The following is a 21,972-nucleotide window of genomic DNA, read 5'->3' as shown; positions in this document are numbered from 1 at the left end:
AACCTGCAGGCAGCATGCAGTGTAGCCATCAACACTAAGCTGTCAGGCAAGTGATCAACACCTATGGTTCTTGAGGCAAAGTTGTTCAGAACGAGATCTATCATATGATATTAATAACGCATGTAAAATGCGAAAGCACAAATATTTATAACTGTTATAGTACCACCAATTGTCCGATCTCCACCAAATTTTTGCACGCTTCTTCATAATGATCTCGCATATGCATACGAAATGAGCAAAATCAGAGTTTTCATTTAGGAGTTATTGGCTTTTGCGTGATATAGGCCACACCTATATGTTTAAATTACCCTGTTATAGCCACGCAAAATAAAAAGTTAAACATTTTTGATAATTATTGATCTAGGCTATCCAAAGATTCTTCCTGTACAGCTTTTGTTGATGTTACGTAAAAAAACATAGGACTAATTCGCAAAAGTAGTTTTGTGTGACACTGCATAATATTCAGCGATTTTAGAGCATGTAAAATGTGATAACGCCTCCCGTGGTCTTTTTTTTTTTTTTTTTTTAATATTGCACAGACCTCTATGGCCAAGAGTCAAACATGCCCAGCACGTTTTGTTCCGATCGGCCTTTGTTAACCTTGTATAAAAGCAGCTGAAAGTTAACTGGTTGATGGCGGCCATGTTTTTTGAGATATACAACTGTCCTCAGATATCTTGATGGAACACTGAACAAAGACACTGCATGCAAAATTACAGGTCGATCGGACCAATGGCCTCTTAGTTAGAGCCATTTTTGTGTTTTTCATTTTTATAGCGCCACCAAATGGCTGAGTTACGCAATATTTTTCTTGTATACTCAGAATGACCCCATACATAAATTTCCAGAGTTTTGTGAAAATACACAGTTCAAGAGTGGCCACTGACGCTTCATCCGTTTTGTCATCCCGTTGCAAAGATGAATCCAAAGTTCAAACCTTTTTTGATAATGATTGATATTGGGACTCCAGAGAATATTTCATGCACCTGAGTAGCGAGCTATAGTACTACAATTCCCCAAAGTTTCAAGTCTCTAGACCATAAGGCCTTGGTCTGCACAATCAGTTTTACCAGAGAAAAATAAAAATAAATATAGCTGCAAGCAGCAATTAGAGGGGTTCAAGCGTTTAAGGTCCTTTAAGTACATATGTAACAGATATTAACCTTTTCACATGTGAGTTTCTCCTGTACTGACAGACACCCCAGCGTGAGTTCTTTAATGCACGCTTTAATTAAAAAAAGTCTCAATTTACACTTCACAGCAGATGCACAGATTATATCAGAGTAGGTGCACTGAAGGTCAGATTATATATATCAAGCATATAAATGTGGTTTTTAGATGTTTATAATGATTGAATATGATAGATAAGATGTGATCGCTAATGTGCTTGCCGGCCATGCATGCCACCATGTTGTTTACATGCAATGCAACATGGGATTTTGAGTTCGTACTAGAAGCATAGAAGGTTCTAAAAACCGAGCTCTTCCACTTTCCCAGCACCGGAAGTGGTTAGAATGAGTGACAGACGGAATGGGAGAAGGCTCGAGTGGATTGACAAGTTTGTATATCTTTGTTTGACGTCAGAAAACATGGCCGCAGTGCTATTCATACAACGTATTCATGACGGTAACGGCTTTAAACTTTTATTTAGTGATTATTTTAATGTTTTTAACATATAAGAAAATGTATTGTTTTGCTGAAAAGACTATTTGAGCAGCTGGTTCATTATGATAACCGCTTCTGTCCCTCTTTTACTGGTAAACAAAATGATCAGCACAAACGCAGATCACACCGGTTTGATGGCACGCATCTGAGCCCAGCCTAGCGTAATCACACCGGTTTGGTCATACGTGCGAAAGGGTTACGTATGAATTAGCTTGTAACTAAAACAATGTGTACCAAATTTGGTGACAATATCATTCCATAAAAGTATTTTTTTTTCAGCAGCTAAAAGTCGATTGGTCAATGGTGCTCATGTTTTTCCAAGATATGCGACTGTCCTTATAGTCCTTGATGGCACCTCGGACAATGACACAGCACGCAAAATTTCAAGTCGATCGAACCAACAACAATAGTTAAAGCCATTTTTATATTTTTGATTATTATAGCGCCACCAAGATGCAGAGGTGTGCAATTTTTTTAATATATCCTCAGATTGACCCCGTACATAAGACTTCCAGATTTGGTGACAATATCTCATTCCGTTCAGAAGTAATAACCATTTAAGTAAAAGAGGCCATGCCCACTTTGTACGTTTTCGCGTTCCGTTGCAACAATAAATCAAAAGTTCAAACTTTTTTTGATAATTATGATTATGATATTGGGACTCCAGAGAATCTCTCTAAACTGGTTTGGTACTTGACATTATTCTAAAAATATTTGAATCAATTCAGGTAAACATAAGAGGGATATTTCAAAGTTTGTTAAAAGTGTCACACTTCCATCAATGTAATCAGCCCGCAAGGCCAAACATTTGGCTCAATTTTGATGTAAATCACACGATACAGGCAGAAGATATGAGACACTTCCTTATCCCATTTTTTGACGTTACTTTATCACGTCACCATGGCAACATCGTTCGATAAATAAAAAATACATGTGCAATTTAGCATCGTCAATGTCTTGGCATGATGCTGTCACATGAAATCCCTAGGAGGAGTATTTCAAATTCCAAAGCATGAATTTTTCAAACAATCCAAAATGGCCGACTTCCTGTTGGGCGGGACTAAAGACTTTCAGCACGAAAGTTGTCCGGCTTGATGAGATCTATACGTGTACAAAGTTTGGTGATGGTAGCTCAAAAGTGATGCGCTACTGAGCCCCCCGAACATGCCAATATTCTAGGTGGTGCTTGGGCCCTAATAATCCTTAGAACAATAAGGGCTCAGCACATTCAGTGCTTGGGCCTAATAATAATCCTTAGAAGAACAATTAGGGCCTCTGCACTTTGAACCCCTAATAACAAAATGCCAGCCTCAAAAATAAAAGTAAAATAAAGGTCATTAAATACATGCTGCACTACTCTAGCCACTGATGTGGGCATTAAGCATGCTGGGAAATTGCAGGCATCCTTCATAAGCCATTGAAAGCTCATTAAAAGTGCATGAAACAGAGATTGTGCTTCATATAAAGTGAATTATTTATCCACCCAACATGTCCTTTGAGATTTATGTAAAAAAAAAAAAAAAAAATTGGGGAAGCACAATGGCCATTTTATAGCAGTAAAAAGTCAAAGGTAATGCACTCTAATATAGTTTATCAAAACCTTAAAGGAATAGTTTACACAAAAATAACAATACTCTCATCAATTACTTGCCCTTAAGCTATCTCAAATTCATAAGAGTATTTCTCTGCGGAACACAAACAAAGATTTTTTGAAGAATATATTACATATTTTTGTCCATTTAAATGTAAGTCAATGGGGTCCAAAACTCTCAAGCTCCAAAAATGACAAACTCGAGTGGGTTAATACAATAATTCTTCTGAGGCGATACAATCGCTTTGGGTGATAAACAAAGCAAAAATTCAGTACTTATTTACAAAAAAGATTCACTTCCGCCCAGCACTCCTATGCACGTTCATGAGAGAAGCTCGAGCTTGAAAGTTTTGGACCCCATTGACTTGCATTGCGTGGATTAAAACATAACATTCATCCTTCAAAAGATCTTTGTTAATGTTTTGCAGAAGTCAGCTGAGTAATTTTCAATAGTTTATTTTTGGGTGACCTATTCATTTAAAACTGGAAAGTTACTTCTGCCCTGGGATGGATTGAATAGGTTTTTGAAGACTATATAACAGTATAATCTGCACTGGTTTTGTTCAATCTTTATGGTTTACTAGTGTCTGTGTTATTGTGTTAGTGTATGTGATTTAGGGCTGTCAATTGAGCAGAGAAACTCTATTCAAATTTATACATTAAATATTTTCAAAATTCGAATAATATTCTAATTTTAAAGTCAGCTGATTCTTAAACTGATATTGTTTCCTTAGTCCACAAGAGGGTGCAATAAATACATAAACCATACAGCACCGTTATATTATTGCAAAGAACATTCATGGCTGTTAAAAAAAGAATATAATTTTCAACTATTTAGCATAAAATAAAATGTTTTACTCGGTCCATATTCTCAAATGTTATGGGGGTAATGCTTCAATAGGCCACAGTATACTACCCCAGACACAAGCTATAATATCAGCAAAATACCACATTGTTTTTTATTCATTACAGCTGTATGTAGGGTAGCAATATTCCCAGACAGCAGTGGTATTTGGCTGAACTCGGTGGTGAAGTGGCTCAGACTATGAGCCCAGGCCAGGGGCTGTTCAAACAGATGGAAAACAACATAATGGAACTGAACGCGAGGATCTCGAGACACACATTTCCAGGTTGAACTCCTTTCCTGACAAAGCATTTAAAAAACTCATTGCTTAATCAGAGAAACTCTTATAACAGAGCAAGATGCAACAGCCAGATATCTCCACCTACAGTAAGGGGCTGTTCACACCGAACACGTCCTTTCGCATCCATCCATTTGTTTTTCTATGTAAACGCACGCTAGACAAACGTCTTTGTTTCCCTTTGTTTATTCAGCGCCTTGTGCAGGAGCGCTGTTTTTGATGCTGTATCTAATTAAAAAGAACTTTAAAAAGTATATTGCGCTGTGTCTAGCCTTTTTAGCACAAGAATGCGATCGATCTTGGCACACATCCAAAATTCAAAAGCACAGTTTTAGCGTTCAAATGTGCATTTATTTATTTTTTAATTCAACGAATATTCAAATTTTGATTTGACAGCCCTAATGTGTGTGTGTGTGTGTGTGTGTGTGAGAGACTAGGCCAGTATCTTCAAGCAGTTTTACCCCAATTCACACAATAATTGCAATTAACTGCCTCAGGGAGGCAATTCCCACAGCGTGTGTGACATGCCATGGCAACGTTCTTGTAGATGTTAAATGAGCATTAAGACGTCCTTAATAAATGGATAAACAAGTCCAGATGCTCCCGAATCAATTCTAAATGCTTCATAGGCATAATTAGTTTCTTGTACATTCAAATTATTCAAATAAACTCACCCGAGTCCTCGATAGCTCCCTCCTCGCCTTTGCCAGCATTGGCAGAGGTGGTGGCGGCCGGCTTGCCCACGTTGCCAGGTCCGTTCTGCAGCGTGCCAGGCGTGGCACTGCGCACTGGCTGCTCCTTATGGTGGAACTCATTTTCAGGCACCATGTGCAATTTCCTGCCTTTCAATTGGCCAGAGTAGCTGCAAGTCACATACACGGTTAAAATCATGGCAGATGGTAATAAAAAGTCTAATGCTTCTACACAAGCACTCAAGAATGGATGGATTCAAAAAGAAATACTCAAGAGGGGCAGAAATACTCAAGAGGGTCAGTGTTTGTTGAGGTCAGGTGTATGACAATATTAGCTTTTGAGTTTTATCAATAACTGAAACAAAAATGAAACAAAGAATTGTTAACTAAAATTAATAAAAACTTTCAGGTGACCAAAATAAAAAAAATATAGAATAGGAAATATTGAAATTAAACTAAAATAAATTTCCATATCTCCAAAACTAGCTAAAATAAACATGACAACACATTCATTTTAGCTTTGATAAAGAGTATATTATAAAATGTTTAACCTTTACAACATGCCTTAAATACAAAAATTCTACTAGATAGTGATAACACTAGACAGCCTTAATAATTTAATAGAACCATAATTTAAATATTTAAAAATGAATGAAAAAAAAAACTAAAAATTGGCCAAAAAATGTCAAATAAAACAAACCAAAAAACTTCACCGAAAATGGAGCATTTTAAAAACACTCCATTACCGCATACTTTAGACAGTATGGTTACGTTAGGAAACTGAAAATGCTTTTAAACAAAAATGGATTAGTGTGAATGTGGCCTAAAACTAACAGAGTAAAAAACTGAACTAAACCGAAAGAATAAAAATTAAAAATAAATTAAAAATTAAAACCAATGTCATTTTTGTGACAAGCGCCACCGGAAGGAATTACAAAAATACACAATGTTTTCAAAACAGCTTTCTGAATACAGACTGGCTGAACACAAGGTCCGATTCCCTCTTTCGTTTCTTGTTGATTCCATGTTTCTACAAAGAAACACAAAGAACAAGGCCAGAGTCTGCCCAACAAGATGAGGTGTACTGAGAAATCCCACTGGTGGCATAAACACACTACAAAGTACGTCAACACTTATTACAACTTCTGAACTGAAGGACAATAAAATATAAAATATTACTTGGGTAAACCTGCTCGATTTACATGCTAGTCAATGATGATGCTAAAACTCCACGTGTGCCTCTAAAAAAAGACGCAAGCAGCTCAGACTAAACAGGTATGTTCCAAATCTATTGAGCTGTCTAGCTAGACAGCATAATGAATGTATAAAAATAATGATGAAAAAAAAAAAAAAAAAAAGTGTATTTATATGTGCATTCTATGTATTTTCAGTGACAATTATTCAAGTGATTAGCTTAGCAACATGCTAACATCAAATTCTACTGGAATCAGTTGGGTCAAGTCTCATGTACATTTCATGCAAGAAGTGCTTTTTGAGAGCTTCTGTGTCATTCAGGAGAACAGCTAAGGCAGTTGCCCTCTGGAAGCATTTGGATATACGCAAGTCCTCGTCACTTATTCAAGCTCCATTGAAGCACAACGGCTCATTACAGTTGATTACCAATAAGATCGCCTTATGTCAGGACAAAGGCCTTCTGGTTTGCAAAGTGCAATAGCTGAATGAACTGTGTTCATCAAGAACCAATGAAGAGGCTCTTCTAGTGCCATTCTGCCTTGACTGACCATGCTGAATTACGAGCTTTCAAGTCTCCTCCGCAACCAGCCTTGTTCCCTTTGATGTGCCTGAGATTACCAGCCACTCTGGGCCGTCTTCACCAGCCTGACAGATTTAATCAATCGCACTGCAGAGCACAGGCTAAAGGCTGCAAAAAAAAGCTTAATATGGCTGACCCCTGCCAAGAGACACCTTGCAACTCCCTGTAGATCGTTAAAAGGATAGTTCAAACAAAAAAGAAAATTGTCATCATTTAGGTCCCATTGTATCATTCCAGATTTCTTCTCTTCACTTTCATTGTATGTGGAAAAAATGCAATAAATGTGGATGGTGACCGAGACTAACACTCTGCCTAACATCTTTTGTGTTCCATGGAAGAAAAATGTCATACAGGTTTGGAACAACATGAGTGCGTAGATGACAGAATTTTCATTTTCGGGTGAACTTTCTATTGGGTGAATAGATTTGTTTCACAGCTTCTTACTATATAATTCTAGGGGGCTGCCATAGACCTATCAGCCTAAAACGTCAGAATAATAATCAGATCACTAACAGATTCAATAAGAGCCTAGTTAACACCTACAATAGACCCTGTTTCCACCTGGTATTAAGATGTGCTTCGGGTGATCAGATCACATGTGGTCAGCCCTAAATACAGGTCTAAATGGGGTCTAAAACATTTGTGGCCACATCATGTTTGAGATGTAAACGCTAATCCGTCCTGTATGCGTCCAGACAGAAGTGAAGCACCGCCCCTCACCTTTCAATTAACCGCTACACTAAAACAAGAGTTTAAACTTTGCCATTAACGAGCGGCTTTAAAAGGAAATAACCGTCCGGTTGGAAAATTGTAAAAAGCGGATACATACACAATTACGAGAGCTTCAAGGATCTTCTTTAGTGTGTCTGATATCAAGTCAGATAAGCAGCACGAGCACCTTAAGCTTCTTTAATACAGGTAATACTTGAATATAATGGATAATTCTGCTTAACATGTTGCGTATGTGCTTAGATTAAATTTCAACCGCATCTGGGAGAAACAGCGTGCCATTTTTTGTTTTGTTTTTTGCACTTTCTTTGTCTTTTCTGACATTGTTGCACTTTAATATTATGCATTAACACTAGGGATGTGCAAAACTAGTCGACTAGTCGACTAAACGGTTCTGATGCTGCTAGTCGACATTGGAATTACTAGTCGGTTAATATTTCCCCCCATTAAACTGATCATAATTTTTACACATTTACTTTTGGCTTTATATTTTTACAGAGGCTGCACTTAAATTACTATGATATTAATGTTACATATTTTAAATAGAATTAATAATACAAATATAAAAAAAAAAAATAAAAAAAAAAAAAGATATCTGGAGCAGATACAGAATTTAATTTCACCTCAGGCTGCGTGTGCTTCTTCCCTCTCTCACTCGCGGCGCGTGCAGGAAAATATCCTCTCACTAGACAAGAAAACTCAGCAAAGTAGTTATAAAATCACTTCGGTGGTGTGGGAATCGGCTTTCCAAATATTTGAAAGTCCCTAATGATGTTTTCACATTTGAGTCTTTAAACCTGTGCATGCATGGATGTTATTTTTCCGCTGAGCAGGCTTTTTCAAGCGCAGGATAATCGCCTCAGGTGAGTCAAGTCCCGTCTTTCACCGGACCATGTCGATGGGTTAATTTTGCTCATCCAAAAAATTATGCTTTTGAGTAAGTAGCCTAGAAAATAACTGTTTTAGACTAGGTATGCATTTTTTTTAATCTGATGATTACGAAGGCTATTTTCAACAAGGTGCTGACTGCTTAACATGTTAAACTACCTGTTATTCTGTGCATGTCATGTTTAGAATACATTAGGTTTATTGAAGGCTACATCACATGCCTATTTTATCCTATAGCTACTTTTTTTTTTTTTTTTACATCATAACTATTATTGTTTGACGTTCTTTACCGAACAGCTGTCATATTAGATCAATGGCTAATGCACGACTGCACGTTGTGAAATACACGCAACTTTTCAGCGCATTTTTTTCTCTCATAGATTTGGCTTACCTGTTAATTATTTTCAACAATGTCCTGACTGTTTTAATATGTTAAGTAACTTTTACTTGGTGATTTCCGTTTAGAACAGGCTTTTAATGGTTGTTCCATTAATCCTGCACTATTCATTCAATTGTTTTCTCTAAATAATGTCTGTTAAATATTTGCTAACGTTGATTCAGTGAATGCGTGTCATGTTTTATATTTAATGTACAATGATCATAGTTCAAGGCGAGCACGTCGCTGATAAATGGCCCTTTTCAGTAGAATTTAGCATCGGATTTGGAATAGATTAAGTATTTTAAATGGGTCGCATAGACACACTTTTTTTTTTTTTTTTTTTTTACTGTTTTCTGAAGGTTGGTTTCTGTTTAGACTAGTCGGTTACAAAACTTCCGTTTAAACGACGTATTAGTTGAATTAGTCGTAGCGCACATCCCTAATTAACACACTGGCATAGAGATTAATGTATGCTGTCATGAGACCCTCCTCTCCGAATCCGAACAGAAGTGATCACAGGAGACGCATTTAAACGACCAGGTGTAAACAGCGATGTGTCTCACCTGACCACATGTGATCGGATCACCCGAGACACATCGTAATACCAGGTGGAAACAGGGTAATAGATTCAGTCAGCCAAGGAACATTTCCAAGAACTTAAAACAAAGCAGATATCCCTTCAAACACAGAAAACTCTTAAGATTTCCCAGAACCACCAGCTAGACTCCTTAAAGTGATAGATGGGACTGCACCCCCTAAACCAGTGTGGTGAAAGCCATTCAGAATACTGAGGCAGGCCAGCTCTTGGCTCAGTTACCCCATGGCTAACGCATAGAGATCGGGCCTCTTCTCCTTCTCTTCCTGGCAGATCTTGTGGACACGGCATTCCAGAGCCTGACCCAGGTTCAGCACCTTGGGGTACCAGGGCAGGATCTTGGTGAGCAAGATCAGGATGTTGCGGATGTGGGTGTACTCGCCCGTCTCTAGACAGTGAACTGATGCCTGAGGAAAGAAGTCACATTTAGAGAAAAATACAATACCATAAATATTAAATGATTATTGATTATGGGGACAGAGAGGGAGAAATGTCTAAACATCAACTCAATGCGTCGAAGCACAATGCAATATAGAAGACATATTTGCAATGATTTTGTTGGCGATATGAAAATGCACTTTTTATTTGGCTTGAAGAATTTGTCTAGCAAGTATGATAACTCTTCTAATATCTCGTATAAACTCCCGCTTTCCATTAAACTGGTCTTTTGAATTAATCCCTTCAAAATGGTTTGTTTGCATCACATTTTAAAATGTTTTTGGAACATATATACAAGTCAACATTGCTGTTTCTTACTATGAATTTAAAATGTTAAAATAAACATTGAGAAATATATTGAATATCGTCCTAAAGAATAATTTCAAGATATAACTTTTTGACTTCATTGCCCAGCACTAATTGGTCATATGCTTAACTGTCATGGTGTGTGTGACAAGACACTAACTTTAGTCAATTTATAATGCCATTTGTGGACAACATGCCGGAAGTTCTCATAGTCCAGCTGGTCCGCTTTGTTCCCTCCATCAAAACCACTGGCTCTGAAAATTGTCAGGAACCCTGGATAATTGCCACACTCCTAGAGAAGGAAACAGAACAACACAAGCCAATCCAACAAATAATACTGTAAAGTTTGCAAGAGGCAAATTTAGCAAACCACAGAAAACTATTGGTCATTCGGTAAAAACATAAGTGCTTTAACAATTTCCTTGTAGTAGAAAATATGTAAAATCGGAAGATGATTGAAAGATCAGTTTCTCTGTAATGAACGTTTAAAGTCTCTGATCTGTCAGGAAAGAGGATACGCTCTGGATTATGCCAGCTTGTTTTTACAGATACCAATTTAGTCTTGACTAGGATGCACTGGAGACACAGTACTGACAGAATAATTTACCAGGAGACTAAACTGACAGTCTGTTGTGAAAGCTCATGGTACCTTTTCATAGATGGCTCTGTCACTGTGCCATCGAGTGACAGTCTCCAGCATGCAGCACAGGAAACGGCCATAACGACGGGACTCATTCTCTGTGCAGCTCGCGACGGTGTAGATGATGTCAGAGAACACCTGGGTGCGGAATGAGAGAGAGACTGAGTAGGCTTTGAAAGAACTGCTGCTGTCATTAAACAGACCCGTGACTCTCTGATAGATAGACATAATAGAAATACTTCAAACATTCAGATAAGAGGGCAAGCGAGCAGCCCATTAACAAAATGGATCCTAAACGTTTACAAGTCGAGCTCTTTAACAGTAGCCAATGGCATACATAGCAAACAGGTCAGCAGTGGCACTTTATATGAATTGGGCATAAAAAAAAAAGTTTGCAACTCTTTAAAAATAAAGTAGAAACTGTTCTTATGTGTCTTTTTATTTGAGGTTTGCAATTTTTATAATCCTGTTACCAAAATTTGAGACATTTTCTAGCAATAAACATGAAATAAATGTACAAATTAACCACACAATCATGAAAGTCTATATTAAACGGTCTGATAAAAATATGCCAGAATGGTTATCAGGGTTGCAAATTTTGCTTAAATTAAGCTAGCTATTTTGGGAACAAATGTTGATTAACTTAAGATAGTGAATGTTTCTTTTCAATACATTTAAGGAAAAAACTTGTTTTACGATTTTTCAAAAATAACTTCATTAAAAGGGTTGAATGGTTAAGCTTTACAAATGCTGTCCACACTACAATTTGTGGACAAATTAAGGAAAAGGAAGATTGACTTGTTTTGCCACCATGCTTTAGAAATTGTCCAATTCCTGGGTGTCACAATTTTAAGGAATGGGAAAATCATGCGTACAAAATCTGTTAAACATTACATTTTTGCCGATTAAAATTAAAAATAGTTTACATTTAATTAAATATTAATTCAACAGACTTTCAAATTTATGACTGCTATATGGTTTAAAACTTGCAACTGGCCATGTTAAGGTTAGAGAATATTGTTAACATTTCTTTAGTGATATCTAATAGTGAGAACTATTATATTTCACATGAAAAAATAAAAAAAAAACCACAGGATTTGTACCTTTTTTGCTAAAAAAAAAAAAAAGCAATAGGACACCAGTTTGTACCCTATTGGTGTAAAGTGCCTGTAACAGTTGTTCTACTCCAGTGGACTCACTCTGTCATAGCACAGTAGGGTGCAGAAGTTGGGCGTCTTCTGCTGGTGCACCAGCTCCACGAAGCGAGCGCAGTAAACAGCATCAATGGCCGAGAAGACACAGCGGGGGAAGATGCAGAGCTGCAGGAACTTGGTGATGGTTTCATTCTTCGTAGATTCTGAGAAGAGAGCACAGTGGAATCAGGGGTGACAGAAAGAGCCTTCGAGTACTGATGTGATTGTGAGAATTATCAGTGGACTCACTGGCCAGTAACCAGTTGTCTTTCTCCAGTTTGAGGCGTTGAAGGACTCTCTGCACATGCTCCAGCTGCTTCTTCTCCTCCTCCTGCAACTTGTCCTGCAGTGCAGTGCAGCGCTCTTTCTCTTTCTTTTTCTTGTTCAAGGGCTGCAAAAGAAAAGAACTCCTCATGAACAACAGAAGAGTCTGGGCTTTCCTTGTCAAGCGGCAAAACAATTGTATATTTTAGCATCGCTGTGAGAGCCAAGATGTAATAAGAGAAAGGCTGTGTGGCGTGAAATATTAAATATAAACTACATTTTTGCATTTTCTGAAGTGGTGGTTGCCCATGAAAAATTCTCTGACACTTTGCTAGTGTGTTGTTGGTCCTTTTAAAATATAGTAATCTTAATCTCAAAATTAAGCAGGTCTTTAGTATTGTGGGTAAAAAAAAAAAAAAACTATGTTTGGAAAAACATACTGCCATGCAATATATAATATGCATACTGTGCACAGTTAGTATTGCATAGAAAGCCCAGATAACCTACTACATTTGGCAAAAATGCTAAGTATACAACAGAGCACACTGTGTTTGCGACTGTCTCCCACAATGCAATCCACAAAGACTGCCAAGAGTTAACAATTATTATTTTTTATTTTTTACACAAAATTGAATTAAATCAGCAAAATATATGTATTCCTCAAATAACTGAACACTACTTTGAAACCTGTAGTTTTGCTCCAAAATCAAAGGCGGAATTTGTAATTTTTGGATAAACCAGTGAGTGAATTAAATACTTTATAAATGAAAACTACTTCCTCTTATATAATCTTCTCTTTATTTGGAACTTGACAAACATGGGTTTCAATATGGGTTTAAATCAACCTTACCATAATGCTAAATTTCACATTATACCACATTTCAGTCTGATATAATGTTGACCAATTTTATTATTATTATCATTATCATAAACTTTCCTCAAAAACTCATTTTCTATGCTGCATTGCTTTACAAAGATGGTAATACATAAGTAAAAACATTAAAATAAACACTTTGTTAGGCTCTTCATTGTTTAAGTAATCTCTATAGAGACTAACATGTCCGGTTTGTTTTGTAATATCGAACATCATTCAAACAGAATTTTACAAGGATGATGTTGTTTATTTTAAAGCCCATTTATTTTTGTACATATCAGTGTTATAACCATTTTCCTCATCAGTGGTGGTTAGACTGTTGGGCTGTATAGCTCTTTGACTTCCTTTATAGTGCTTTAAGGTAAAAAACTTATAGTATAATTAAAATGGATCACGCAAGTTTTGTGGTCTGCAACGCATTATCGAGAGAAGCCGGATTGAGTAGCACAAGTGATCTCGCTCTCTGCTCACCTGTCTCTGGAGCACAAATATTGGGAAGTCTGCTGGACTCACTCACGTGAAACACAGATGTTCGTGAGAAGATGAGAAGCATATTTAACGTTTATGAAGCACCGAAAGCAAGATGAATGTCTCTGAATTTGCCACATTTTTCAAAGATGGAAAAACTCTGTCCATATTTCTTCAATTCTCACAGTCTCACGTGAAGCTCTGCCCACCGATAAATATGCACACGCGGATAATTACGTATTGCGATATATACACGAAATAGTAAAATCTCTATCGATTGACATTTTATATCGTTGCCACAATATATTCTGTCATATCATCCACCCCTACCTATCCGTCAAACTCTGTCAGAGCTTTCTCTAGTAATTAGACTCTTCAAGCAGTATGCTAGTATTCCATTACAAACCAAACCAAGAGTTTCTTACCATCTCTGTGTTTTCATCAATGGCCTTGATCTGCATCTTGAGCTTGTTGACCTCGCGTTCGTAGGCATTGTGCGGGACAGCCAGGTCATACATGGTGAGGGACCAGAAGGTGGCGTAGAACTGGGGTCGAAGGTCATCCCACACTTTGGGCAAGTGAAGGGAGACGACAGCTTCGTGTACAGGGGCCATAACCTGCTCGCAGGCCGCAATGTACTTATGCACCTTCTGTTGCTGCCTGTTGCCCTTCTCTGCCTTCTTCAATTCGTCGTACTTGGACTGAGGGAGAACAAAGACAGCAGGCTAGCATTATTATTCACTCAAGCACAACAAACCGGCCAGAAGATGGCTAGCAAGTGGAATTAGGGGGCGGTAAATCTTGTTAGATGTGAAGAGAGATGGGGTTAACTTTTACACTGCCCAGGAGAGCTGTAGCTGGGTTCGGAGATGTGGGAACACACAAAATGAGCTCCGTATGAAATATTCATTATGCAGGCAGTGTCACACACAAGTCTTTATCAGACAAAATACAAAAAACAAAATCAGTTTAATGCAAGTTTTAGGATAATCTTGCATTATTGCATTCTATTGCAATTCAACCCTATTACAACATGCAACGTTTGTTATTGTCTTAAAGCTGATACACCGATCAGCCACAACTTTAAAACCACCTGCCTATTATTGCGTAGGTCCCCCTCGTGCCGCCAAAAGAGTGCCAACCCGCATCTCAGAATAGCATTCTGATATGATGATATTCTTCTCACCACAATTGTACAGAGTGGTTATCTGAGTTACTGTAGACTTTGTCAGTTCAAACCAGTCTGGCCATTCTCTGTTGACCTCTCTCATCAACAAGGCGTTTCCATCCACAGAACTGCCGCTCACTGGATGTTTTTTTGTTTTTGGCACCATTCTGAGTAAATTCTAGAGACTGTTGTGTGTGAAAATCTCAGGAGATCAGCAGTTACAGAAATACTCAAACCAGCCCGTCTTGCACCAACAATCATCCATGCAATTATCTAATCAGCCAATCGTGTGGCAGCAGTGCAATGCATAAAATCACGCAGATACGGGTCAGGAGCTTCAGTTAATGTTCACATCAACCATCAGAATGGGGAAAACAATGTGATCTTAGTGATTTGGAGCGTGGCATGATTGTTGGAGCCAGATGGGCTTGTTTGAGTATTTCTGTAACTGCTGATCTCCTGGGATTTTCACACACAACAGTCTCTAGAATTTACTTAGAATGGTGCCAAAAACAAAAAAAATCCAGTGAGCGGCAGTTCTGTGGATAGAAATGCCTTGTTGATGAGAGAAGTCAACAGAGAATGTCAGTTCAAACCAGTCTGGCCAAAGTCTATGGTAACTCCGATAACTGCTCTGTACAATTGTGGTGAGAAAGGTTGGTGCTGTTTTGGTGGCACGAGGGGGACCTACACAATATTAGGCAGGTGTTTTTAAAGTTGTGGCTGATCGGTGTATATACCATCACATGCTTCTGTTGATAAAGAAACACCAAACAATTAGAGATAAATGGTTAGCCTAAGTGATCAGACCAATTCATTGAACAATACAAAGCCAATGTGTTGAAGTAATAATATTACTATTATACAATTGTAATTATTACTATTGCATTATAATATAATACATAATATAACATTCGGATTGGATGGTTTCAAAAAGAAAGAAAGCGACTGTGTAAATGTAAAGTCGACAAAGACTAAAGTTGCACAAAAAGAGACATATTTTTAGTATTTGGAAATATTTTAAAATGTAATTTTTTTTTTTTTTAAGTCATTCTACCCCATGCAATATTACTACATATTTTCTCTGGTTTGGATAAAAGCGTCTGCTTAATGAATAAATGTCAATTTAAATGTAGAGCATTTTAAATTAAGACAATTGTCTTGGATCCATTTAGGTCTGGATGCTGCCTTAGAAGGTTGCTGTTTATGTAGGCAGTAAGGCACCACTATACTGTTAAGTCTGATCACTCACCAAAATCTGATGTGCGTACATGGGGCGAGACAGGAAGAAGGCGGCGTCATGTGGCGTGTGGAACTGGTTGCAGAGGATATCGACTGACGGTACCCTCTTGATGTAGTCTTCTGTGCTGAGGTTAGATGCCAAGAAGCCACCAAACTGCACCAAGGTGTCGTGACACTTTGGGAAGGAAGCAGAAAGAGAAGCATTCATCATTAAACGTGCCTCTCCCTCTGGTCCGTGTTCATTTCCCAGCCAAATACAGATGCTCTTAATAAATCCTCAGGTCGCTCATTTATTTGGGGAACTGCACCTTGCTTTATTAAAGCCATTCATCATGGCTACTCCATTGAAATCGATGGGATGCACAGTAAAGCAATTTTGTGGAAGCAAGACACTGGGGAGAGATTTGAGAGTAGGGTGGTGGAGCAGAGGGAGATATGGCTGGACCACTGGGTCAACTGTCAAAATGTTCCCTTACAGCTGTTCTACTGTGGGACAAAGTTAAAGAGAACTAAAGGAAGAAAACTGTCGCCTCCGTTTTAGATAAAAGCATGCATCATATATCATTGTCTTCAAACAGTTTAGGGCAGATGAAGGCAAAAGGAGTTTTAACCATCAAGTATAACTCAACATTAGCCTTTTGAAAGCCGTGCCTATGTAATCAAATTAAAAACAATGAAAAAATAAGTTGTTGATTGAAAGTATAAAAGCAATGTATTTTATGTTTATTGAATACTCGGATATATACAAATTCATAAGTAGTTTAATAGTGTAGGGAGACAGACTCCTTTGCGTCATTTAAAGTGCGTGAAGTGGGTGATTGCAGCAGAAGACTTCTGCTGTGGTTTGTTGGCTGTGATTCTTTGTTTTAAATAAATGAAGTTGAAATAATACGGACTGATGGCTTCTACAGAAGCATTCACCATTAATTAACAACCTCGGAGTTCACAGCAGGTCCTTTAAGGTTTATAAGTTATCATTAATCAGAGGCGTCATGCCCACATAGTCTGAGGGGCATGTGCCCCCTTAGATTATGAGCCAAGAGGATTTTGAATGGATTATCTGAACTTCCAAAAACATATTTGTACCTTAGATAATAAAAATTAATGATTATTGCATGAAAAAAATAACGTCTACTCATTGGCCGACACTGGTTCCCCTAAAATAAATAATAATAATAATAATTAAAAAAAAAAAAATAGGTGCATGACGGCCCTGTCATTAATAATCAATTCCCCTATGGAGAAAATGAACTGAATTTTTACTTCTGGAACCAGACTGTTGAGCTCTAGCCAGAAACAGATGTAAAAGGCGGCCCAAGTGACATCTCTCTAAAGCTGTGCTCAGAATACCTTCCACCCAGTGTGCGCTAACAACAAAATGGACATCAAAAGAAAAAGAGATTGACTCGGTCCTCTTTTCAGCGCTCCAATCAGTTTAGAGTGATACAAGTCCCCTGAGAAACTGCCACGATTCACCATAAAAAATATGGTCTATTTGTAGGAGAAAGGGAGAAAGAGAAAGGGGTAGGAAAAAGAGAGGCAGATGAAAATAATGAAATGCATCAGTTGCTTTGAGTTGTACCGAGCAGAAAGGCAAATTCGTTTTTCCAGGATTTAGAGGTTTTTACCATGGGATGGAAATTGTAACAACTCATAATTACATAAATACATCAGAAAGAAACTTACCAAAATAACAGAGTGGTGCAATAATATTAGCATTCTCTGAATACAGAACAGACTACAACAAACACATTATCTACTGCTTATATCAGGATTAACTCGAATGGGGAACAGATCAGTGCTGAAGGTTGTGGTGAAATAAGATAGTTTGAGCTGACTCACTAGAGTATATAAAAAAGCAATAAAAAGCCTCTTATTTGACTTGGGTAGAAACGATTAGTCAACGTTATCGACAACGTCGAAAATAAAAAAAATTGTCGAAATTTCTTTGTCGAATAGTCGTTTGATCTCATTCAATGTAACATGGAATCATATGAAACTAATGATGGCATCCTAGATGAGCACTGCAGCTCACACCTGACTGAGGAGAGGAAGAAAAAACAGTTCAAGTCATTTTTATTTGTATAGCACTTTTCACAACACACATCGTTTCAAAGCAGCTTTACAGAAAATCATGCATTAACAGAACATGAAACTGTAATATCTATAAAGTCTTACAGTGATCGTTGTGTAGTTTGATTAAATATGATTGTAAAATGTGTATAGAAATTAAATAAATAATAATTGTATTTAGAAACCCAGTGAGCAAGCTGAAGGCGACTGTGGCAAGGAACACAAAACTCCATATGATGTTGGTTAATGGAGAAAAATAACTTTGGGAGAAACCAGGCTCACTGTGGGGGCCAGTTCCCCTCTGGCTAACAGCATGAATATAATGCCAATATTAGTTATTTGTGTGCAGTGCAAGTCATGGTTTGTAATTAGTAAATTAAGCGTTAAGGTCCAATGTTTAAAAAAAAGAAATGCTTAATTTACACACAGTCCAGATGCACTCCAAACAGCTTCAGGTGATGTACTGTAGATTGCAAAGTTGGAGAGAATTATACAAAAATACAAAATAAGTAAATACAGAAGCACTCTCATTGTGAAATAAAGCGGAGCAGGAGCTGCCGTTCCACTTAAGCAACACTTTTAAGGAAACACCCCACTGTTATATCTTTAATGCATCCTTTATTAAAGTTCAAATAATAAGGAAGCAGGTCATGTAAATATGTACAAGCTCCGAAACTGCCATTTCTGTGTGCTGTCAGTGCCGCTTCTATGAGTCGTGAGAAGTGACTCGATCTACGGGGGAGAGGTTGAAACTGCATCTCGGCTCTAGCACATTCTGGCGCGGAGACACTTCTCCCTTGCGCGCGCTTGCTGAAGCTAGATTATAACGTGATGGCTCGCAACGTAGTGAATCATAACGCATATGAGTTGCGGTGTGTATCTTATGAAGAAAATCGGCGATACGCAGCTCTATTAAAAAGAGAGAGTTTGTTTTTTTGTGAGTTAAAGATGGATCGAAGTGAACAAAAAAGAGAGAGAGGGTAGTCTTTTTTATTTGTTTTTGTTTTGGCTTGTTTTCCAATATAAATATCTAAAACTCCTTATAAACAAAATTTACTTTAGGAGCTACAATACAGAAGAAAACAATTTGAATATAATATATTGAATATAATGTATAACATTTAAATATTTTAAAATATCTAAAAATCATTAAAAAAAAAAAATGTACCTGAGAAGTAGCATAAGATATTTAGACTTGCTTTTAGAGAATAGATCTTGAATATAAGTATATTTTGTCTTTACTGCACTCGCAGAAGAATAACCAAGTGAAAAAAACATACAAATGCACTTATATTTAAGATACATTCTCTTAAAGCAAGTCTAAATATCTTATATGTTGCTTCTCAAGTAAATGTATCTTGTTTTGAGGATTTTTAGACAATTTTAAAATGGAAAACAAGACAAAATCACTTAATAACAAAAGGATTTTTTGCAGTGAATTTTTTACTGAATGAAACTTAATAAAAAGGTTATTTTACCCTTTAATTCAGTGAATGTCATTTAGAGGTATTTTTAAAAGATGATTGTCCTCTTTATTGTTAGAAAGCACATTTAATACAACCTTTTAACTCTGGGCACAATCTGAATAATCGGTTAAGACTTAATAATTAATCATTGCAATAATCGCCCGAATAGGCAAATAATAGTTTTAATAATTGTTAGATTAGTCAATTATCAAAATAATTGTTAGTTGCAGCCCTATACGTGACAGGAGCATCTAAATTCCAGTAAATTGCAGTAAAGCAAAACTCAAGGGAACAGTTACAGTTATCTTTGAAGCCATTCTCTTAAAAAAAAAAAAAAAAAATGTCTGGCAGGCAAAAAATCATAAGGCTGATCACTTAATAGCACACAACTCAACAAAACACACAATTTCAGGCAACATTCATGTCTGTAGCACAAACCGTGCAGGACGAGTTTTGTGATGAAGTTTCATATTTGGAGTTAGAGGTTTGTTCAAATCCTTGATCCCAGGGATGGGCAATAATAATAATGATGCTTGCCTTAGTAAACACCACAAAAAAAATCTGAACAAGTTCAGTTGTGTGTCAACTTTTAACAAGCACAATTTGTCAATAGATGTTTTAAACATGCAAAATAAGGCAAATTTATACAACTTATTAAGTTCTAATATTTTTCAGGGTGCTTATGCATAAATCATGTAATCACGCTGAAAGCATATTTAGTTTGTGAGAGGAGTCAATCAATCTCAGTGGTGATAGCCGGGCACAGGAGCCCACATATTTCAGCTGATTGTAATGAGCACTGTGGAACTTCCTGCAAAGTGTAAAAAAAAAATAAAAAATCAAGCCAAAATTAATAATTAAAAGCTTCCCCACTGATGTCAGAAAAAAACATGTTCCTCATTTGCACCATGAGCAATTGTTTAGACAATTTGGCATTGCGAGAAGGAATTATTTGCTAAAGGCTCTAATTTGAGACATTGAGGGAAAAGAAAGGATCGACCGACAGCATCATTTCGTAGTCCCACACAGAATGAAGCTGATGATGTTAGTTTTTAGCACCATCTGCTGTGAATTGCGACATGTCTAGAGAACACGGGGGGAGAGGAAACAGTCAATTGGATTACCCAGTGAGTAATTGAGCTACGCAGCTGCGGAACATGAAAAGCAAACTGCAAGAGTGTGGGTGGATGAAAATCACAGAAGTTTTGTACAACTCCCAATGCGAGTCTTTCCTACGGCTGATGCAGGGTACTTTCACTTCAAAACAGCTACGCTGACAATCAGAAAAAGTTTTTTTTATAAGACTTAATGACAAAAGTTTAGTTTTATTTGGGAGACTGCATTTTTCAGTTACTTAATAAAAGGATTAAATCACCCAAAAATGAAAATTCAAAAGAGGTTTTACAGACTGTTTATGTTGCTTTTTTCCCATGCAATGAGAGTATATAGATACCAGGGGCTGTCAAACAGAGAAAGGACAAAGTGGTCCTACTAATAGTGGTCAATACAACTTTTGGCAGTTCAGCAAGCTTCTTACAGATGTGTTTCTGTTGAGCACAGGAGTTGCGTGGCTTTTTTACTGCATCCTTTTAATGTGTAATTAGAACAATTTTTTGTTGTTGTCTTTGATCAACAACAGACTGTAAAGAACAGAAAGGTCATTAACCCTTTAAGCTCTGAAGATGTTTTTAAAGATTTCCTGTTTCAGTGGCATATCCAAAATTAAAGGTTTATAACTTGACAAAATTTGTTTAATAAAAATTAAAAAACAAGGAGGGTCAAGTGTTGGTATCATTGTAAAGAAAACTTTTCACATTTTGTAATGATATAGATTATGATACATTCTGAGACTCTCAGCCTAAGAAACTGTCACAAATCACACACATTTTTTTTTTACTTTTCTCAAATTTGATATTATATATCTCTGGGTGGCTCCAAAAAAAGGCATTTGTTTTGTTCCCATTCATGTCAACTGTATCTGAGACAAAATTGTGTTGATACGACAAAGCAATCACAAGTTATAGCATTAAAAACATTATCATAATGTCAAAAAGCCTCTCCAAACAAATAAAACATAATTGTACACAAGAACTAATTACACTTGCAAACACAACAATGACTAAAGGTTTGCATAGCATGCAGACATGATTTTAGTAATGAGATTTCACAGAATGACTGCCTTTTGATTCAACGAGTCTGCATCGAGTCTGTCATGTTCATGGCGCAATCTTCTGGTGGCCAAATGTAACATTGTGCTTCGTGTGGATTATCTGATGATCTTTGCATCTGATTGCCTTGTGTGTGGGCTTGTTTGAAAGATAAATCACATCCTCTAAGTAATGGTATGTCATATTTTGTTCCGTTTATTTTTCTTGAAGTTATAAG

General features: G+C 37.1%; 1 protein-coding gene across 1 annotated transcript in view; it reads right to left on the bottom strand.

The window, feature by feature from the left end:
* Positions 1-21,972, bottom strand: part of thoc2 (THO complex 2) — a 101,751-nt gene that overhangs the window by 23,320 nt on the left and 56,459 nt on the right. The window contains exons 22-29 of the mRNA XM_051649426.1: positions 16,059-16,223; positions 14,064-14,339; positions 12,282-12,423; positions 12,039-12,196; positions 10,849-10,977; positions 10,360-10,491; positions 9,678-9,862; positions 5,073-5,260 (exon numbers count right to left, since the gene is read on the bottom strand). Coding sequence (XP_051505386.1) covers positions 5,073-5,260; positions 9,678-9,862; positions 10,360-10,491; positions 10,849-10,977; positions 12,039-12,196; positions 12,282-12,423; positions 14,064-14,339; positions 16,059-16,223 — 1,375 coding nt within the window. The remainder of the gene's footprint in view (positions 1-5,072; positions 5,261-9,677; positions 9,863-10,359; positions 10,492-10,848; positions 10,978-12,038; positions 12,197-12,281; positions 12,424-14,063; positions 14,340-16,058; positions 16,224-21,972) is intronic.

This window comes from Myxocyprinus asiaticus, chromosome 22, assembly GCF_019703515.2.
Source record: "Myxocyprinus asiaticus isolate MX2 ecotype Aquarium Trade chromosome 22, UBuf_Myxa_2, whole genome shotgun sequence".
NCBI classification, from domain to species: Eukaryota; Metazoa; Chordata; class Actinopteri; order Cypriniformes; family Catostomidae; genus Myxocyprinus; species Myxocyprinus asiaticus.
This window is presented reverse-complemented; position numbering and strand designations above follow the sequence as displayed.